Source organism: Kogia breviceps, chromosome 8 (assembly GCF_026419965.1).
Source record: "Kogia breviceps isolate mKogBre1 chromosome 8, mKogBre1 haplotype 1, whole genome shotgun sequence".
Classification (NCBI taxonomy): Eukaryota; Metazoa; Chordata; class Mammalia; order Artiodactyla; family Physeteridae; genus Kogia; species Kogia breviceps.
This window is the reverse complement of record NC_081317.1, coordinates 4,533,852-4,555,136: the sequence shown is the minus strand read 5'-3', so window position 1 is coordinate 4,555,136 and position 21,285 is coordinate 4,533,852. Positions and strand designations below refer to the sequence as shown.

Sequence of the window (21,285 nt, the reverse complement as noted above, 5' to 3'; positions counted from 1 at the left end):
CAAGGAGGAAGCCTCAGGGTCCACGGGGACTAGGGATTTACTTAGACAGGATCAATACTTCCTTCTCTGCTGATGCAGGAGTCATTTGCATGGGCTCTGAAGGGCTTCTCACCACCCACCAGTGCTGCTCGGGCTGAGACCAGGGGCAGGGCTGTCTGGGTTGGGCCTGGGGAGGGAAGACAGACACTGCTACTCCATCCTGCCTCAACCCCCTTGTCACAGCTTTGAGATCAAGCTCTATCTGAGAAGGATGATACCTTGTCTGTAAAGGACAGAACAGGGCCTCCATAAAGGAGTTTTTGTTTGGTGTGAGGGGTTCCAACCTGACCCTCTTCCAGGTCCCAGCCAAGATGCCACTGATGCCCCAAAGGGAAGCCCCTCAACTCCCAGGACCCTTGAGAGCAGACTGGGCGGATCCTCCAGAGGCAGATGTGCCTCTCCCAGCACGCTGCAGCCACACCTGCAGGATCCTCCCCGACACCACGGCACGGCGTATGCGGCCCTCGATGGCCTGGGACCTGGGTCCCAGCCTGTCTCCCTCGAGCCCCATGGCACACGCCAGCGATACCGGCTGCTTCAGCAATCCCTCCTCCTAGACCTGCTTCCCTGACTCTGCTCAGCCCTCAAGCCTGGAATGCCCCACCCCTGGCTAAGTCCTCCTCTCCCCTGGAGATCGAGGCCAGGGGCCTCGCCTCCCACCCTGGGCTCTCCTGCACCCCCAGCAGCACCCTGTGGACCCTCCGGCCCTGCGCTTGCCTGACCCGTGACCAGAACACCAGCCTCGCTGCAGGCTGTGCTCTGCACTGGCCCCACTCACCTGGTAGGACCCCAAGTGAAGGGGAGATGAAGGAGGCAAGATGCTGATGATTTATTTTCGGCCGGTGGGGTTCGGGGAGCAGAGTAAAGGGAGAGTTCGGGGGTGGGAAAAGCTGACGTCATGGGGCAGCATGGGGAGGAGGGCCTGGATGACTGGGGAAACCTTAGGGTGGACTTGAGGGAGCTCTCTAGGGTCCTGACCAAATTTAAGCTTCTGCCAAAGGCCTTGCGACGGGCCGAGAGGAGCCACTCACAAAATGTCCTTCACGGGCTTCCCTGGTGGCGCAGTGGTCGAGAGTCCGCCTGCCGATGCAGGGGACGCGGGTTCGTGCCCCGGTCCGGGAGGATCCCACGTGCCGCGGAGCGGCTGGGCCCGTGAGCCATGGCCGCTGAGCCTGTGCGTCCGGAGCCCGTGCTCCGCAACGGGAGAGGCCACAGCAGTGAGAGGCCCGCGTAACGCAAAAAAAAAAAAAAAAAAAAAAAAAGAAAAGTAAAAAGGTCCTTCACGTTTCCCAGGATTAAGGAATTAAGGCTCTTCATTTAGAAGAACAAAAAAAAGTTCAATGCTGCTATGCTGCTGGCTGTCAGGGAAGTCCAAGCCCAAAGATACCTGAATTGTTCTGTACCCACTTGGTGTGATGTTATTTTCTGCAGGAACAGCCTTGCAGCTAGAGAAAAACACATCCAAAGACATCTGGGCTCCCAAGAAAATACAGACAATACCACCTACTTCCCCATCAAAACCGAGGCAACTGCAGGAGAAAGAACAGGGACTGCGGAGCGGGAGTGAGGCCTGCCCGGGAGGCGGCTCTGCTGCTGCGGCGCTGGGTGCCTTTGCCCAGCTCCGTGCTGGGTGGGGACAGGCCAGGGTGGAACACCACCCATCTCACGTGCCTTCTGCGGGTCACCAGAAGTGTCACCGGCCCTCTCAGGACGAGAGGGACGGCTCCAGGTCCCGGGACCGAGACTGGGCGCCAGCGTGTCAGGGCTGCCCACAGGGCACTGCTGGCGGTGGCTGTTAATTTGGGGGGCCAATTCCGTGAGGCAGGTACTCTTATGATCTCCGTTTACAGATGAGGGAACTGAGGCAAGTGAGGCCACACCGAGAGCAGTGGTCAGCCGGGGTCTGCACATGGGACGGCCCAGCTCCCAGACACCGCCAGACGGCTCACTGCGGGGAACGTGACAGGAGGCCGGCCAGGACGGGGAAGGGAGGGGGCTGGGTGCCCCGGGGGGAGGGGGGGGGGCGGACAGGCACGCTGCCAGGAAGGTGCCCTCGGCGGCGGGCGGCCTGTGGGGTGGTGGGAAGGGGCCCGGCAGGGCAGGAGGCCGGGCTTCCCAGCAGCAGCTGCTGGGTTCTGACCCGGGGCACACGAGTCTCGGACCACAGACCGCCTCCAGCGGCGGGCGTGTGCGCGCTCCGGCTCCGCTCCCACCGTCAAACCGGGTCGTGAGGCTCAGCAGCGGTACGGGGAGCCCTGCAGAGGGGAGGTGCTGGGGTACCATCCGGGGAAAACACACGATCAAACCTGCCCCGGGTTTCTTTCGGAGCTTGTGAATATTCAAACACGGCCCTTAGGAGACAAGGTGGTGATAAAGGCTCTTCAGCTGCAGCGTGCGTGCAGTGACACCCCCCACCCCCGCCGCCCTTCTCCGCTCCCAGGGACCTGGGCTGACCCTTCACAACGTCCCCCACCTTCCTCCTTCTGCTGAGCCAGCCTGGTCAGTGTGGTCCGGCTCTCAGCTCAGGAAGGGGCTGCCCGCCGGGGTAACCCTGGAACTGTCTGTCGCCTCTCCTGTCCCGAAGCCTGTCGACAGCCCAACGCCTGGCTCCGCACACGCCCCGCCCTGCCGCTCACGGAGACCACGGACGGGAACCTCTCTTCCTTCGCGAAGCTGCCCCCCGGCCCCGCCACCGGTCACAGGTGCTCCCTCGGCTTTCTGATTGGGGCTGCCAAGACACACGTGCGAGGCGGAGACGGAACTCGCCGAAGGACGCCAAGGCCACCGCATCCGGCCCATCGTACGCGAGCTCTCCTCTTGGAGGAGGGTGGACAGCATTTGAGAGAAGAGGGGACCACGAGAGCAACGGGACCCAGAAAAAGCAAAGGGCCTCCCACGACATGAGACCCCCTTTTGGAGGCTGAGGGGTCCCCTCTAGGCGCGGGGGCCTCTGCCGACGGCCTCAGCTGGGCAGGGCGCCCGCCAAGGGCAAGGACAGAGATGTGGCCGCTGCCTTCGGGCTCTCACCACAACCACAGCCTCCTCCGGGGCCTCATCCGTGCTGTTGGAAGAGGGGCTTCTGGAAGGAAATGGAAGTGAGCTGGGAGGAAGAAACCTGAGATGTTCTAGAGCATGAGATTGAGAAGAACTGAACGCCTGTTGACTGAGCCCCTCTGGTGACGTGCGACGCTACAGCAGGGACACACACACAGCCACGTGGGGACGGCTCCCCTTCCTGGGGCCTGGAATGAGCAACAGGTTATGTCTGCCACATACCCTTTGGGTAGGCACTCAACTTATGCCAGGTCCTCAGCGTCTCCAACATTTCTAGGGCTCACACAATCTTGTCTATTGACGAGCACCGGGTGGCCGCTTGATAAAGTCTGCCCCACAGAGGCCGGTGTTTGTATCGAAGCATGAACGAGGGAGCAGAAGCATGAACGAAGGAGCAGTGGCGGCCTGCTCAGAACACTGTCCGCCGCCCGTCCACGGCTAAGCTCTGCACGGGACCGAAAGGGGGACTTTTCCCTCTGCTGCCTCTAGAATAATGACTGTGGACGAAGAACCGGACATCTGCGGCTACGACTTTTGTGCTTTGCCTCCAAGTGAAAGAGCTGCGACGCAGGTGCCAGTCTCTCCGACACCATCTCTCTCGTCCCCAGCTGCCCACCTGGGGCTGCACACACACTCCAGCTCTTTCTTCGGCTTCCCTGCCAAGATTTAAAGCAGTAAGTAGCTGCAGAGTTGCTCTCGCTCTTCCTAAGTTACTGGATGAAAATGCCCACTGTTTTGAAGTTAGGAGGTTAAAGATCAAAACAGTGAGGGCCCCTGCAGAGTTTAAATGTCAGAAAAATATGAACACGCTTGAAACCTTTCCCGGCTCTTTGTGATTCTGGCCTTTCAGACGGTGCCCCCTATTCCGAAGTTCCATTCTCTGAATCTGCTCTGTGGGAGGCTTGCTGGCTATAAAAAGCTCCTTTGCCCTAGGACCGAGTGCAGAGAGCCTCCGGGACACGGTGGTAAATGATGGGAGCCTGTCAGCAGCCGCGGCTCCACGGCCAGCTGTCCCCAGCCCTCCACCACCGGGGAAGGGGGCTAATGAGGAAGAGGGAAAGGGCTTGCTGACGGCCCCCGTCACAGACAAAAGGCAGGTCGCATTTAGCTTCGTGCGGTAGGATCTGCCACGGGACCTCCTGTGCTTGTCTGTAACCTGGGGAGCCGGGCACAGCCCGAGGAGAATTTGACAGGTGTGTGTTTCCATTCTCTCAGCGCCTGATGCTATTTTCCAGAAATAAAAAGGTGAGTGTCTAAGCTTGGCTTGGCTCTGCGAGGCAGTGTCCCCTCCCACCCCCGGATCTGTCACCTTGAGGGAAAGACCTGGGAGGGCTTCCCGCCTTCCCATCACGCCTCTCTCTGCGGTGGCCACCGCTGCTACTTGTGGGCAGGAAAACACACACAACACACAGTAACTGCAACCGCATAATGAGCGCCAAGGAAAGGAAGCGCTGGGGCCCCACCTACAGCGGAGCAATGCAGGGACACAGCTGCCCCGGCGCTGCTCACGGAGCCACGGTGGTAGCTAGTGTCCCCACCTCAGAGCTGGGGCTGGGGCACAGTTCCGGCGTCTACCCACACGGTTAGGACACTTGGAAACTGTTTCCTGCCCGAGAAATGACCTCTTATCGGTGACCGGGGATCCTCCTTGACCTTGTACTTGCCCAATCGCTTTTACTCCTGTTCCAGGTTCAGGATCAGGCTGGAGCAGGCTGCCGAGTGAGCCTCCCCCGGCCGGGTTACTTGGATGGGTGTAAGCAGGGTGATGGACGGGCGGAAGGGAGCGTTTCCCGCTGTGCTCTCAAGCAGTCTCTCTCTGGGAAATGCTACAAGCAACATCAATCGGGACACCTCAAATTTAAGTGGGTGGACAGGAAGAAAATAGAATTCTAAGCAAAAGCTGATACTAAAAAGCAGAGTTTGGAAATGTTGCCACCTAATCTTTTCTTTTGGCATTTTGAGTTTGAAATGTTAAACCTCATCCTGTCAACTGGACCAGGCCTTCAGAATCTGCAAGGAACACGGCGGGCGGTGCCAGCTTGGCTTTCAGTGCACAGTCCGGCTGTGGAATCGGGAGGGCTGCCCTCTGACCCGCAACATGGCCTGAAACTAACACAATGAAATAAGCCCAGGGAGGTCACCTCCCGTCGTGATCCCACTTCCACATTCCTCATCTTCTTTACTAACATCTTCCGCAAGAACAAGAGCCCAAGCCCCTTCCCGGCAACGAGGATTAGTTGGAAAGCTTTACTGATAAAGGATTAAATTGAATTCTGTACTACATTATTTTCCAATATATTCCTTAATTTGACAGCAAACAGACGACGTCTCAGTAGGGAAGAGCACGGACTCTGTAACCCACTGATTCTTACCTGCCCCTGAAAAAGGAAAAGAACCTCAACGTTATCTGCCTTTGGACCTCATCAGAAAGCACTATCTCCTGTCTCCAAATTATGGTTCTTTAATCTAGTACAGGTCAGTCTCAGAGGTCAAGACCATTTAGTTAAAAAACAGGTGAGGGGAGGGATGATAAAGGAACCTCAGAAAGGGCTCTGCATAGATACGGATAACATGCCATTCACCAGGTGAGAGAAAATTCCCATCTCTACAAATTCATCCATTTTTACTGCTTCAAACACGTTACATAAACTACGAGGAGGGACTTGGCGGGTGCGCCTAAATCTCCCCAACAACCAATATCAAATTTTAAACACTGCTGCACTGTGCGTTTGTAGCTTTAAACAAATATGAAGAGTGCTTGGCAGGTTATTTTTAGGGGTGGTAGAATAAAAATATAGCACTTTCTCTCCAAATCTATGCTTCAGCAAATCTGTGTTTCGCACATTTTACAACTTCCTAATAAACTTTCTGCTTGCATTCAAAAATACTTAATACTACACAGAACATTAAAAAATATATTTGCCAAGGCAAGCCTGGCCAAGGCCCTCCCTCATAAAGGGTATCTGAATGGAAAGTGGACATTGTTAAAATCCCAGGTTATGGGTCTGTGATGCTCAGGGCCCCTGAAGTCATTGCCCGCCTTTTGTGGAGCCAGAAAGTAACTCACTGAAATACCACAGAGGACACTAAGATAAACCAGGTTAAAAAACAAACAAACAAACAAACCAAAACTGTTTTAACGTTCTTCACTGGGAAAGCGAAACAAGATGCAGATAACGAGCAGTGTTCTTTCTCCTCAGAATGCTTTTCAGCCAGCTGCTGGGGGAAAATAAGAGCTGTCGGCAGGGACAAAGTTAGCAACTAAGGCCGAGGCTTTATGCAAGCTGAACAGGTAAAGGCCTTGGGTATGGTCACCTAGATAAGAAGGCCAAGGTTAAAACGTCGTTGCCTACACTAAAGCCCACACGTGACTACGCACTTTTTTTTTTTTTTTGGTGGGGGGGACGTGTTGGGTCTCCATTGCTGCGTGTGGGCTTTCTCTAGTTGCGGCGAGTGGGGGCTACTCTTTGTTGCGGTGCGCGGGCTTCTCCTTGCGGTGGCTTCTCTTGCTGCGGAGCGCAGGCTTCAGTAGTTGTGGCTCATGGGCTCAGCAGTTGTGGCGTGCAGGCTCTAGAGCGCAGCCTCAGTAGTTGTGGCACACGGGCTTAGTTGCTCCGCGGCATGTGGGATCTTCCCGGACCAGGGCACGAATCCGTGTCCCCTGCACTGGCAGGCAGATTCCCAACCACTGCACCACCAGGGAAGCCCGTGACTATGTACTTCTCTCCCTTAGGCTCTGGCCCAGGGAGGGAGGCTATTTTTTCCTTTCTGCATCTAGGCAGCTCAGCTGGGTGAAGGACTGGGACTGTCAGAAGAGCCAACACTAGGATTCCCTTTTTGAAACGAATTTTAAATTTTGGATTTGTTTCAGATTTACGGAAAAGCTGCAAACATAGTACACATAGTTCCCATATACCCCTCACCCAGTTGCCCCACTGTTAACATCTTTCATCATTGGGTACGTTCCTCACAACTAAGAAACCAGTGTTGGTTACTTACTATCGACTCAAGTCCACCCTGTATCTGATTTCACCAGTTTTTCCATTAATATGTTCTTTCTGGTTCAGAATCTAATCCAGGGTAGCACACTGCATGTAGCTGTGATACGATCGTGACATTTTCACGCTTACGCAGGCTCCCTAAATGTGTGGTGTTACGCCTCAGACCGCTCCCCGTCCCTGGACATCTGTCCTCTGCTTCCCCCTTTCACTGTAAAGGGGTCCAGGGAGCAACGCGGATTGAGGCACATTAGACACCAACAGAGGGCCGGCCCGTGGTGCCCCTTTGGTACGAAAGCCCGATGCTCACTGCTTAATGGGGACGGGCTCTCCTCTTGGGTGATGACAATGCTTGGGAACTGGCTAGAGGTGGCGGCTGCACAACCATGTGAAAGTCTAAGAGCTATGGAACCGTTCACTTTAAAACGGTGATGTTATATGAATTGCACCTCAACTGGAAAAACCCCACCATCCTACGCTAAGCTAGCCGGCACACCCTGGACACAGTTTTCACTCGAGTGGGGGTAACTCGGGCCCCGCTTTCAAAATCACATCCTTTCTCCACGTTAATCCCTCCATTGGCTTCTCACTGAATTGACAGTAAAATCCAAGTTCTGCACCGGGACCTAAAGGCACCTGCCGGCGCGGCCCCGCCTCGCGTGCCTTCCCCGCCGCCCTCTGCGTGCTCCCGTCACCCGGGTCCCAGCGGTGCTGGACCGCGCCAAGTCCCTCCTCCACACCAGCTCTCAGGGCCGCTGCTTCCACTGTCTGGGACCCTCTTCCCGCGGCCCTTCACATGGCCGGCTCCTTCTCCTGCTTCCCGTCTCAGTTTAAATTTTGCCGCATAAAGGCTTCCTGAGACCGCCCCGATGTGAAGGAGGTCCCTCCTGTCCTCGACCACAGCCCCCGGTAATGGCCTGGAGTTCTCTTATTGATTCTGCTCCCCTGTTTGTCTTGTTTCCCCTGTATTCCTAGCGGCTAGCAGAGTGCCGCCCACGGCAAAGGGGCTCAATAAAGAATTGCCATTGGACGTGAGGAGGCGATGAGAGGATTTACAGCCAACTCTATTATTTGCACAGCTGGATGGAAGCGGACACGGAGGACGACGGAGAGCACAGAAGAGAGAGGCTGGTGCCCCGCAGGGGACCTGGCCTGAGGGCCAAGGGAGAAGCCTTCAGAAGCCCCAGGTATTGAGCTGGGCCAGGGAAGGGACCCTTCCACCACTGGGAGCTGGGAAATGGACTTTCTCTGGTCACATTTCATTTTTTCTGACATTTCCCAGAAAGTATTTCTCGGGAAGCCCAACATCTGAAACAGATGCCACTGTAATGCAGAGTGGGGGTGGGGCAGGGGGCAGGGCCCGCCCGCCTTCCTCAGCCCATCCTTAAGGCACCTGTGTAGATTACAGGGCTGTGAGAAACTGAATTTACAAACTGTGGGTTGAGTCTGAAGCAACTCAAAAGCCCCTGATTTTTTTTAAAAGGTATAATCTATATACAGTAAAATTTGCCCTTTGTAGGCATAGTTCGTTCCACGAGTTTCGAAACATACACTTGTGTAATCACCATAATGAAGGCACAATATTTTCATCACCCCAACATGTTCCCTTATAGCTCTTTGGGGACAATCTCCTTCCCTTACTCCTAACCCCTGGCAACCACTGTAATGATTTCTGTCCCTAATGTTTTCTTTTCCAGAACATCACATACATGGAATCATACAGTGAGCAGCCTTTTGGGTCTGGCTCTTTTCACTTTTTAAAAAGCCTCTGATTTAAGACCAATGTTTACACCTTGAACTATTCATATTTCCCTTAGTGCCTCTTGAGGAAGAAGCAAAAAGTACAACTTACCTTCTGGAATACTTGATAGTTGGATTTGGACCATATATCAAGCTGCGGGGGGGGGGAGAGAAAATATCAGCATCAATTTTAGAATTTTGGACTCCAAGAAATGATATTGTAACTACTATTAGTAAGCTTGACAAAAAAAAACACATGATTATAGAAAAATAGAATCTTGGGGTTGAAAGGATCCTAAATGTCGAGCCTGAATTTCTTCTTTATCAACCTGTGGTGATTTGAGAAGACGATACGAAGAGATATAAGAAGTCAACCTGAGGCACTTGCTGCGTCCACAGCCCCATGAGCTGCGCCCCTCGTTCACTTCTCTAACTTTGACCCCTGCCACCGTTCTCTTGCGTCACCCAACAGGCCAAGGTCAGTCCTGCCTCAGGACCTTTGCACCTGCTGTGCTCTTCGCCTGCACTGCTTTTCCCACAAACCCTCCCACGGCTCCTCCTTCACTTCCTTTGGCTGCAACATCACCTTGTCAGAGAGGCATCTCCCAGTTACTCTGTCTAAAATATTCCCATACCTGTTGTCTTGCTTCTCTTTGTCCTTTCAAAAATTAAAAATCTTCATAGCTCTTAAAACGAACTGAAGCTTTTATTTCTTTTGTTTATGTTGTCTTGGCGCAGGACCTAGCACGTTACAGGCACGCGTGGAGGAAGCCAGCCCCCCGCTGTGGAGCACCTGTTCCACGCCAGGCACGCACTGGTCCTTCCACACGCACTCTCCCACTCGCTCCCCAGAACAAGCCTGTGTGGCTGGTCCCAATAGCAACCTTCCTTCCCAGATGAGGAGACAATGGTTCGGAGCCGTTCAATTGCCCGCGGTAACCTGGAGAAGCTTCTTACGGAGGGTCTCGCTTGGTGGTGCTCAAACCTGGCTGCCATCAGAAGCCCCTGGGGGAATTTCTTTTGCTGTTTAACATACAGACTCCTTGGTCCCTCCCCCTGGAATGTCTGAATTCGTAGGTCTGGAGTGGGCCCGAGAATACGTTCATCTGCTCGTTTGTTTTCACAGCGCTCTGCAGGGTCACTGTGATGGCTGGGCAGGTCAGGAGCCCTGGACCCCTCGGTCAAGGAAGCAGGGGTCTGAGATGAAATGCGGGCAGAGTTCAGAGGCCAGTCCTCCTCTGGCCACACCTGGTCCCACCCAGGGTAACCCGTGGCTCAGTCTAACCAAAACCACTCTGGTTTGACATGTTGTTGGAGAAATCAGATCAGTGCCTTCTCACTGTTCCAAGAGGTTAGAACAAACCGAGTACGGCAAAAATAGAACTACCCCCAACCCAGTGCAGGAGACAGAGCCAGGACGGTGCAGATTAAAAGAGGGGCCATCACGAGGTCCCAAGGGTGCTAACGGGTCAACTTTAATATACGAGTTCGAGAGTTGAGCAAACTGAAAGCCCCGGTCAATGGGCCTCTTGAAACCTGCCTTTGGGGTTGGCCAGCGGTCAGCGCGGGAAGCCGACACACGGCTACTTGAGCCTGTGTGCTGTGTGCCGACTCCGAAGCGTCTGGATGCGTGGGGAGCCGTCAGGTGCGAAGGCTCCTCGAGGAAGACCGGAAGTGAAGCGCTGCGCCCGACGTGGGGCGGTTCGGGGTTCTGCTTCTGTTCTGAGGGCTTTTCTGAAAACCGCCCTTGGCAATGCAAGGTCGGGCTGTGAACAGGCGTGCGTGCACTTCTCCTGGCTTCTTTATTCCTGTTCATAAGTGCAGGAATCTGGGTGGCGCTGAGGACGCCCCCCTGGACTCGGCAGGGCTCCTGCTGGAGAGGATAAGTTTAGCGGATCCAAGCCCAGGAACGATAGCGGAGGAACTGTGATTGAACATTTATTGGAATCTGTCTGCCCCCTCCCACCCCTTCCCCACTGCTGAACCGCCTCCTTCCTGGATTTCCACAAAAGCCCCCACTTGACTCCTCTCCTACTCTGGCTAAACTGCTCCCCAGAAGGATGGCGTCAATTTTTAGTCACTGCCCCCCAACTTGGGCCAATTGATGGAGTAAGAATTTTAAAAATCTTAAGGCATTAGATTTTTATTTTGACAGGTTAGCAATTTGCGGGGGAAAAAGTGACATGTTACCTCCAGATTGCTCGGAAGGAAACCTCAAAAGAAACATCTGAAGTTAATTCCCTACATTATGAATTCTGTTAAAGAAAACTGTTGGGCAGCGGGTCATCTTTGGGAGGATAAGTCAGGTTTATATCATGACCTTAGTGCCGCGGTTCAGCCCAGGGCTTACCAAATGTAGCATTTACAGACTATTCAGACATTGCGGAAGGAATAAGAACAACTTTTTGTATCTTTTAGTTTTACCAAATCACTGCCAAGATGACAGGGAGATGCCAAAGATTCTAAATCTAAATCACTGGGGAAGTCCCATCAATATCTGAACTCATACAGTTCTCTTTCCATTTTCAGCCCTCAGCTGTTTCTTCTGAAGTTCTCTGCTGTTTACCCTTCCTGCCTGTTCACATCATACACAGGCTGACATAAACTCAGGGCCACGGACAAAGAGAAAAGGAAGAATCTGCATATAGAGCGAAGAGTTCGTTTTAATTTAAAAGAGAAAATTACATACATATAAAAAAAACCTTCAGTATCTGCAAAACGTTTTAAATAAAAAAAATCATCCAGAGAGAAATACGCACAGGTTTAATTAAGAGATGGACTCTCTAGCCTGATTCTGGCTTCTCAAAACACACAGCGCTCATTCCAACGGAGGGTGTTGCTCTTTTTGAAGGCATTGAAATACATTATTCAGGACCCTAGGGACCAGTTCTGACCACCTGGGATAGAAGGACGCTAGACAATACGCCCTGCTTCCCAGGCAGGCGCACAGGGGTGAGAAAGGGATCCGATGACGGTGGCTTCTCCTTTTGCTGTGAAGGCACAGCAGGCAGTCTGTACTTGATTTTCTGCTACATTTATGCCAAAGAAAGTCATTTAAAAGCAGGCCTTCTAGAGTTAGTGCCCTGCCTCTCCTCAGGGCCAGGAAGATTTCAGAAATTCATTTCAGGGAGCCAGGACCGATGCAAGTGAATATTTATTAGCTTCGGCTTATTTGCTACACAGGAGGGCACGGCTACCATTTTTTTTTGCTGGCTGCAATATTCACAAAGGAGCATTCTGGAAGCTACCAACTTTCAGCCCCACGAACGAGAAATTATGCTAAACTATAGCGTCAGGGAAAAGAAACTAAGCATCCCCCAGTGCTCCGGGCAAGCATGAGAAAGATCTTAAGATGGAAAAGGCAACCTTATGGTAATTGGGGCTGAATCTGCAGTCTTAGGAGCAGCCTGTGGGACTCTGGGGGTTAGAGCGAGTATTTTAGGGGTGGGAAGGTGGTCCCTTTTCAGGTAAAATGGAAACAAACCCCACAGATGACCCACTGCTTCAGCACAGATTCATCTGCTCTAAGGTTACACGGCAGACATCAAAGGTCCTCTTGACGCACAGGAAGAACCGGTGATAACGGTGACAGTCAAATTCACTCACCGAAATGAAAAAGCCGAACGCCCCCAAATCAGCAGGCAAAGCAATGCTGACTACATGCCCGTCAGCACCTCCGGCACAGCCAGAGAGGGCAGGTACCATCTGCAGGTGACCGTGTGTTTAGCCTGCGCTGGACCTGCGTCATCCTTCTAAAGTCCCCCAGCAATCGCATGAGAATGATACAATTAGTTCCAATTCGCAGATGAGGAAACTGAGGCCCAGAGACGTTAAGCAGCTTGTCCAAAATCACATCGTTAACATGTGGTAGAGAATTCAAAACTAGGTCTGTCTCCAGAGGCCCAGCTCGTAACCTGGGAGGAAGATGGCCCTGTAGCTAGAACCCAGAGGGGATGCTGACTCTCGGAGCCCCCCAAGCTGTCACAGCTCACCGTGGTGGTGGGACACTCTTGCAAAGCTCAAGATGACAAACCTTTCAGGCCTGCTGATGTGACAGACATCGCCACTAAAATTCCGTTAGCAGCGAGAGGGAAAATTACGGCAGCTTAACAGAAAGTGATCATTTCTTCATTTCATTCTTCACAATGAAACTGTAAATGATCTAAAGTTAACGCTTCCAAATAAAACTCGTAAGCCTCGCAGGCACTTCAACGCCGAAAGCTTTCACTCGTGAGTGGCTTCGTCTTGCGAGGTCCGCAGGTGATGTGTCAGTAGGGGTTGTGGGCGCTATAACCCAGCAAGGGTGATGGATCTCTCCGCGGTCACATCCAAGTTTGCAAAACCACAAGCTTCTGTTTGGTCATCTTCTTAAGTCTGCCCACCCTCCCCTGGAGAATAAAAAAGTGAACAAGTTTTACGGGTCTCTCTTCTTCTTCAACTTTTCCCTTTCAATCAGGACAATGCACTTGTTACCAAAAAACTGCTGAAGGCACAATTTCAGGGCACATCCTCTGCATATGAATTAAACCGGATTCCCCTTCCCCAGCTTTCACCCTTCCCCCATAAGTAACAAGAGGCCATTTTTCTGAAGGGTGTCTGAACAAGTTCAAAGGCTGTAACAAATCAAAATGTTCCCTGCATCTAATATCAAACGGGGCTGATGCCAGCACTTATTAGAGGAATCAGATTCAAGCTTCCCCCAACCCCCTCGACCCAAACACACACACACACACACACACACACACACACACACACAGCTCTGAAGTGGGAAGAAGGAGGGGATCAGAAGTTACCCTGGAGACGGCTCCGGCTGGCTTTGAAGGTTCCCTTTGATACCACCATTCCTTTTTCTCTTGCGCTAGGAGGCTAAAGGCTGCCTTTTTTTTATTGATATGGGATAATTAATGAAGCTATAGCATTAACATAACCTAAATCCCCTAATAAGATAAATTCAACCGAGACACTTAGATTTTTTCAGCTTAAGTCTGACTGTGTAAAGTCAGGACAATGGCCAGGTATTCAACATGCTGAGTCATGGCTCTTTGCTCCTCCCTGATGACGATGAAGTGTAGGCTGCTGAGTCTTAACAGCATTTTTATATTTTGCTCGAGGAATCAGTCTGCGGGTGCTTGGCATCAAAAATACGCATCACAGGGCTTCCCTGGTGGCGCAGTGGTTGAGAGTCCGCCTGCCGATGCGGGGGACACAGGTTCGTGCCCCGGTCCGGGAGGATCCCACGTGCCGCGGAGCGGCTGGGCCCGTGAGCCATGGCCGCTGAGCCTGCGCGTCCGGAGCCTGTGCTCCGCAACGGGAGAGGCCGCGACAGTGAGAGGCCCGCGTACCGCAAAAAAAAAAAGAAAAAAAAATACGCATCACAGAAAGACACAGGATGATCAGGATAGAGGTAGTGGTTGTCGGTGCAAAGTAAGAGATAGGCTTGCTGGGATTCTAATGGGGGGAAAACCTGCCAGAGCTGGAAATTGGGGTGGCGTGGGGCCACTCTTGTCACAGCAGGGCTAAGAACCCTTTCAGAAGCTGGTTGCTTTTGGTTTGGAAGAACACAGACAACTGCACAGGCCGGAGGAATTCGCAGTTCAGACCCCCGAGCCCCCCGAAGCCCCCCAAGCCCCCCGAGCCGAGGCTTCTCAAGCCACACCTAGTGCATCAGGGCAGTGATCCACCCCCAGGCAAGCGCTTAGCAGCGACTCAGCAAATGCAGGGCCGCCCCTTTGGAACAGCACACCTGCAGGTGACGATCTGTTCTTAGACCACACCTCAAGCTCCGATGGCGCCTTCCAAACGCTGCATTTTATTTGGGATGTGCCAGATGGACAGTTCAACACGTTAACTGCACTAATGCTTATATGTATATAAACACGTAAGTTCACATATACCAGTATCAGTACTAAAAAGAGAACACTCGTAATGGCTGCACAACTTTATTTTTATCATTTGTAAGGTACTCTGAAAAAAAGGGGTGAATCGAATTGGCTGGGCTTAGATTCTGGGCAAGCTTCTCTGACAACTGCGGTAAATGTGCCTTTAAAACCAGTGGGGACTTCCCTGGTGGCGCAGTGGTTGGAATCCGAGCTCCCAGTGCAGGGGGCCGGGGTTCGATCCGGAGTCAGCAAACTAGATCCCACATGCACGCCACAACTAAGGAGCCCGGGTTCCGCAACTAAGGAGCCCACATGCCGCAACTAAGACCTAGTGCAACAAAATCAATATTTAAAAAACAAACACAAACAACCACAACAAGTGGACTCAGTCCTCCTAATCGTACTCTTCCTGCGTTTAGGGTCCCTGCTTATCTCCAGGCCGATGTATGCAGCTGTAAAAGGGAGCAAGAGGTCTCCTGTAGCACCTTTGTGAGATGACTCCGAATTCAAGCCCCCAGACACACACTCACTTCCCTTCTGGTGAACAGAGAAGCCGCGCTAATCCCTCATTAGGGAGCCACGACGCGCTTCCTTTATTCCTTATTTACGACTTCACTCCCCGTTGCCTCGTCTAGCGCCCGTCTCTCATTTCTTTTTTTCTTCCGGCTCTCATTTCTGACTCTCCGTTCTTCCATCGCAGCTAAAGCATTTTCACATCCCCAGGGGGCTTCTTCATGACCCCCTCCCCCACATTATTATTCTACCGTGTTTCAGGCACTGAGGTTATGTCCACGGGAGGGAGAGAGGCTCGGGACAGAGCCTGGACCCTCGAGGAGCCCCTGGCAGGTGGAGGTTTGCGATCCGGCTCGGTGCGTGGCTGTGGGCACGCCATTTTACCAGGCTGGGTCTCCGTTTCCTTGTCCGGAAGACGAGCCTAACAGCGGTCCCTGCGGCTCCGTAACCACTGGGGGCGAAAGGTCTGCTGCGCACAGTGCCCACCAGACCAAACGTGGAGGACGCTAGTATATTCATCAACTGCAAGACACACACGCAACAGATGATCAGGACGGACTAATCCTAGGACTAGAGAAAGACTGTTCAAAACGCCATGGAGGTTCGAGCGGATGACAATCACTTGTACTGTGAGTAGAGGCAAGCCCAGGCCCGCCACCTCCAGAGTCCGTGCTCACAGAAGAGGCCGCTGGGAAAATGGGGGCCGGATGAGAAGGGACAGGGCACTCAGCCAGTGTAAAGCCAGTAAGCTCGCCAGGTGGGCGGGAGGGGGCAAGCGTCCCAGGTTCAAGGGCACAGAGCACAGGTGCCAGTGTGTGAAAGAATCTGGCACGTTCTGGGAGCCACAAGGAGCACAAAAGGCTGGAAAGTAAAAGACGAAACGTACGTCGAGAGTGACGGCAGGTGAGGTTGCGAAGGCGGGCAGAGGCCAGATCACTAGGCATTCCTGTGCCTCGCTAAGGGGTCTGGATTTTATTCTACAAGCCAGAGTTTTCAGAAGTGTGTTTTGCCAAACGGCAGTGTCACAATATGCTCCGAGAAAAAAGGAAGAAAAAAAAAAAAGGATGGTCAAATTAGTTAGGAGAGGACTGCATACGATGTAGCCCTCCTGGGAGATTCCTAGGCACTTAGGCAAACTAAGTGTTTCAGAATCTATCTCCACAGTAAAGAAAGAATCCTACTGAACTTTCTCTAACGCAGGGTTCTCCAACTTTTTTGATCATGGACTGCTTTGTGCCTGACATCTACGAATACCCCACTTTCCCCGTTGCTCTGGGCAGGAAATCATCCCCTTGGCTGTGTCTTTCAGGAGGACAGCTCTGGAGGCCAAGTGAAGGAGAGATGGTGCAGGGAAGCAGCGCTGCAGACTGGAGGGGAGGAGGCTGGCGCAGAGACTCCGCGGAGAGAGAAGGAGAGGCGAGGAGGAGTGAAGATGGACGGGAGGGGCCCAGCTGGAGGGATGAAGAGGGAGACTCGCCAGAACCCACTAACAGACTCCGTATGGAGACAGCGGAGGGAAGGCCTGAGCACTGAGGTGGTACAGTCACCCCGGAGAAGGACCAGCTGGGGGAAGCTGAGGTTGAGTTTGGACAGGCTGAACCTGAGGTCCGTCTGGGGAGGAGAGGTCTGACCTCGGCACAAATCAGGAGTGATCCCTGTGCGGGGGGACACGTGCAACCCCAGGGGTACATGTAAGAATGGCCAAGGGGCATGAGAGGAGGGGGAAGAGAACGCCCAGTAATCTGGGAGTCAAGGGGGGTAGATGGGAGGAAAGGAACTACCCATAGCAGCTGAAGAGGAGTCATCAGAGAGAAGTTCTAGAAGAATTCCCTTGTTTTAAGTGCAGAATAAAAATAATACTAATCATTTATGGACTGTTAACTAGGCAGCAAACCGCTTGTGTCATTTTGGACACTTCCAGTATGGGGCAGTTAGATAAACATCGTGCTCAAGATTGATATCGATATTGCAAAATAGGTAAAATCTCCGTTCCTTATGGTCTACATTCCGAGTATGCTTCACTGGCATATTCTGAATTTGGTATCTCTTAGAGCACGGTCGTCATTAGTACCTAGCTTTTACGTATTTATCCTTTCTACCCCCAAGTCACTTGTAAGTCCTTGGAGAGCAAGGGCGTGTTTCACAGCAGGGGTGACTATAATATAAAGCTGTAAATCTTGAACAGAGGCAACACGAACCCTGTCTCTAGATGACCACTGACTCGGGCTCCTGGCGAGGGTCTCCACCGCCCCAGCCTTGCCTCTGCTGCTGCGAAGGAGTTTGGAATTTCTCGTTTAGAATCGCCACCTGAGTTTCCGAGTCACATACACAGCAGATCACACTTGCCCCAATCATCTATTTCATTCTCCACACTTGCTCCAAAGACACTTTGGTTTTTCCAGAAAGAAAAACGAAAGCTTCCCTGGAGGACGGCTTTTCTCTCAGTGGGGCGATTTATGGGGACTCTGCAGGGGCCCTGGGAGTGACAGTAGCTTCCCACGGTGACAACACTCAAGTGGAACGCGGGCTACCTGCCCAAAATACAGACCCCCTTTACGGGCCACACCTTTTATATAACACACTGTTATGTGCTAAGCTACATTTGTCACCTGGTTTTGGAGAACATTCTATCCTCATGATAATGTGGCCGTTGGGTGGTCAGTGCTGGTACAAACAAACTCCCCCCACCCCACCCCACCCCACCCCCCCGGTACGCGGGCCTCTCACTGTCGCGGCCTCTCCCGTTGCGGAGCACAGGCTCCGGACGCGCAGGCGCAGCGGCCACGGCTCACGGGCCCAGCCGCTCCGCGGCACGCGGGACCCTCCCGGATCGGGGCACGAACCCGTGTCCCTTGCGTCGGCAGGCGGACTCCCAACCGCTGCGCCACCAGGGAAGCCCCAAACCAACTTTTAAAGTTTAATGGGATTCATGAAGAGAAGGGAAGGCTCCAGGGAGAGGTGGAGATGGAGGCTTAGTGTCAGGAAGTGACCAGGGTGTATCTGGGTGGGTACTTCTGGCAGAATACTCATTACGCTCTGGAAGCAAACACGAATGAAGGCTGTCGACTCTCATTAGCATCCTCTGGTGCTCTCTGTAGCTCCATATGGAGAGTGTGCAGTCAAGAGAAATCGGGGGTTCACGCGGGTGAACTTCGCATGAAACAAATCACTCATGGAAATAACTCATCTTTTTTCATTTGTAGTATTCCGTGTGCACCGCTCTGGAGAACCAACTTCTGGGGGTTCCGTGCCAGTTTCAAGGAAAATGATCATTATCAGGTTGTGTGTCAGCTTAACTTGAATTTTCCTCACGGTTCTAGGAAAAGCAAAATGCTGAGCCCTGGGCTACTGATGTGCTGCGTGACTAGGCAAAAGAAAAAAAAAAGAAGAAGAAGGAGGAGGGAAAGAAAAGAAAGGAAGAAAGAAATCCATTTCCTCAGAAGACACATGTAATGAGGCAACTGGGGGTCTAAGGTGATAAATTAGAAATTCAGCTGAGGGTAACAGGCTTAAAGGAAACAGCAGAAGCTTGATGAAGAAAGCAAGGGGAGAGAGAGAAATGTTTTTCTGTAAAGCGTTCAGCTTCATACTGATAAGTCTATGCTTGTCGATCGTTTTAGCTACGACTGCTAGTGTTTAACGTCATTCATCTGGGACCCTATTACGTTCGTTCTGGGATACAGAAAGTAAAGGAAGAAAACAAGAGACTCCAGAATGCTTACCTTGCCATCTTCCGTGTAGACGTTCTCGTTAAACCCCTTTACTATCGTTCGATCAATGAACAGGCTCCGCATGACGACAATCACTTTCAACACCTTTCCCAAGGTCACCTGTCAAAACACACGTGTACAGACACGGATGCTTACACTGGAACACGCGAACCACGTGAACTGCGCAAGACAATGGGAGGAGGAAAGGATCGGCTCTCCTCCTGTTCCTGACCCACCCGTGGACACTCGGAGGAAAGGCACGGCGGTCGCGCCTGTGCCAGCCTCCTAAGGCATTTAAGATGGTGCAGGTCCCAGTTCATCGAACTGCCCTGAGTTTATTTATAATACCAGCTTACAAACTCTCAGGATAATTTCCAAATGTTTACTATCTGCTGGATAAAGTAAGTTTCCGCCCCCCCCCCTTTTTTTTTTTTCCTGTCTTAAGATTACCTTCCTCAAAGACTATCCTACAATTCTGGCCTTCTAGGAGTTAGAGCACATTTGTTTTCATATTATGTCATGAGCCTCTGTACACCCATGGACTATGTAGAGAGTACAATAGAGGGATGAAAGGCAGGCACCAGATACCCCCTGGTTGAACTACGTATTTTTTTTAAAAAGTATTTATTTATTTGGCTGTGTGGGATCTTCATTGCGGCACGAGGGATCTTTTTTAGTTGCGGCATGTGGGATCTAGTTCCCTGACCAGGGATCGAACCCGGGTCCCCTGCACTGGGGGCACGGAGTCGTAGCCACTGCACCACCAGGGAAATCCCTGAACTATCTATTTTTAACAGCTGGTAAAAAGTGGAGCAGTTCTGAAGGTAAATGAGAAGTAGCTGAATTTTATCTCCAAAAAGGAACATGATCCTATAAATACATTTAAGCGCTTTTACTCTCTTAGAACCTAAGCACATGTTATAGATTTAAAAAAAAAAAAAACCCAAAACCTAAAAATAGTGCAGTTTCCTACATGCCAGGGAAAAAGTGACCTGCTGGGCTTGATGCACAGGCTCAGCCTTCAGAATAGAAACAGCGCCTTCTTTTCTTTTAGAGGCTCACGAAACCCTTCTGATACTTTGTCAAGCCTCCTCTTTCATTTCCTAGATGAGACCCTAAAAGCAGACTCGGCAAAGGACCCAACCCAAGGCCCACTGTCTGGGTTGGTCCATGAGGCTCTGACATCACAGAATTGGCTAAAAGGAGTCCTGCTGGGCTCAGACGAGCGTCTCTGCCCCGAGCAGCGACCCGAATCCTGCAACCCCAGCAGCAGACCGTTTCTCCGGACGCCACCTTCAACCATCCTTGCCTTACTTCCTCATTCCTTGCAGTTCTTGACCTACTGTTCAAAACAACAACGGTCTTCTCTTCTTGATCAGTCCTGGGTGTCAGTGAACATTACTAATACCTAGTCCCTTCAATAACGTCTAGTGCCGAGTTGATCTCTGTTTCTATATGCCCCAAATAGTACAGAATATAAACGGGGTAAGAAAAAGATATGACACGTTTATTTACATTTAAGAGAATGTTAAAAGCACCTTATTTCTGGATAGTACTTTAAAATATTGCTATACCATGTAACATCTAAGAGGTCATTGCTTGTATAACTGGAAATCACTATTTAAGGATGCCAATAAAGCAGCAAGGTAGTAACAGAAACTCTGTCTCTAGTCTACATGCAGTCTTGGAAGGAAGCAAGGGAGGGAGAGGAACCCAGTTATAGTTTTGGAAGTCATAAACACTGAAATTAATAGCCTCTCGCTGGGCTACAGTGAAGGTCCAACATACCCCGTCCAACAGTGCCACCATTTTCTAACATATTTTAACTCTCTTTGCTAAAAAGCGTAGATAACTAAGCAATTGATACCTTAAAAGAAACGAAATCTAGCTGACTTTAACTGGTAAATTCCCTTAGTAATTTCTCAAGCTTCTTAAAATGAAATTAAAAAAAAAACACACTAAATATACTAGAAATATTATATTTAATAAGTGATTTTTGGTATTTTAAAGTTAACTAATAGTAAAATACTTAATAAATGCTTATTCTGGAACAATCTAAAATTAGAGAAAAAAGGAATAAAATAATTGTTTATAGACTTTCCATCCAAAGATAATCACCACTTTAACATTTCGGGGTACTTCCTTTTAATCTTTTAACTATCAAAGATGCATGGCTTGTGAATTTTTCACACGTTTCTAATTGACACTAAACATATAATTTCAAGTCAAAATTTTATGTTAAATTATGAGGTAAGCATCATTCCCTATTGCTGTGTAGCCTTCCAAACGGGCATCACACGTGGATTGGCATATTCTACTGACTGGCTTGTGCTGTCATTTCTTTAACCAATT

At 51.3% G+C, this 21,285-nt stretch overlaps 1 protein-coding gene across 3 annotated transcripts in view; it reads right to left on the bottom strand.

The window, feature by feature from the left end:
- The window catches only part of MED27 (mediator complex subunit 27), a 197,906-nt gene that overhangs the window by 11,693 nt on the left and 164,928 nt on the right, over positions 1–21,285 (bottom strand). Inside the window, exons 5-6 of one of the 3 annotated variants that reach the window (XM_059071478.2) lie at positions 18,946–19,053; positions 8,944–8,985 (exon numbers count right to left, since the gene is read on the bottom strand). The exons of 1 other annotated variant lie outside the window; for it this stretch is intronic. In XM_059071478.2, the coding sequence (XP_058927461.1) occupies positions 8,944–8,985; positions 18,946–19,053 (150 nt within the window). The remainder of the gene's footprint in view (positions 1–8,943; positions 8,986–18,945; positions 19,054–21,285) is intronic. One more of the 3 variants, XM_067040484.1, reaches the window with a different exon arrangement.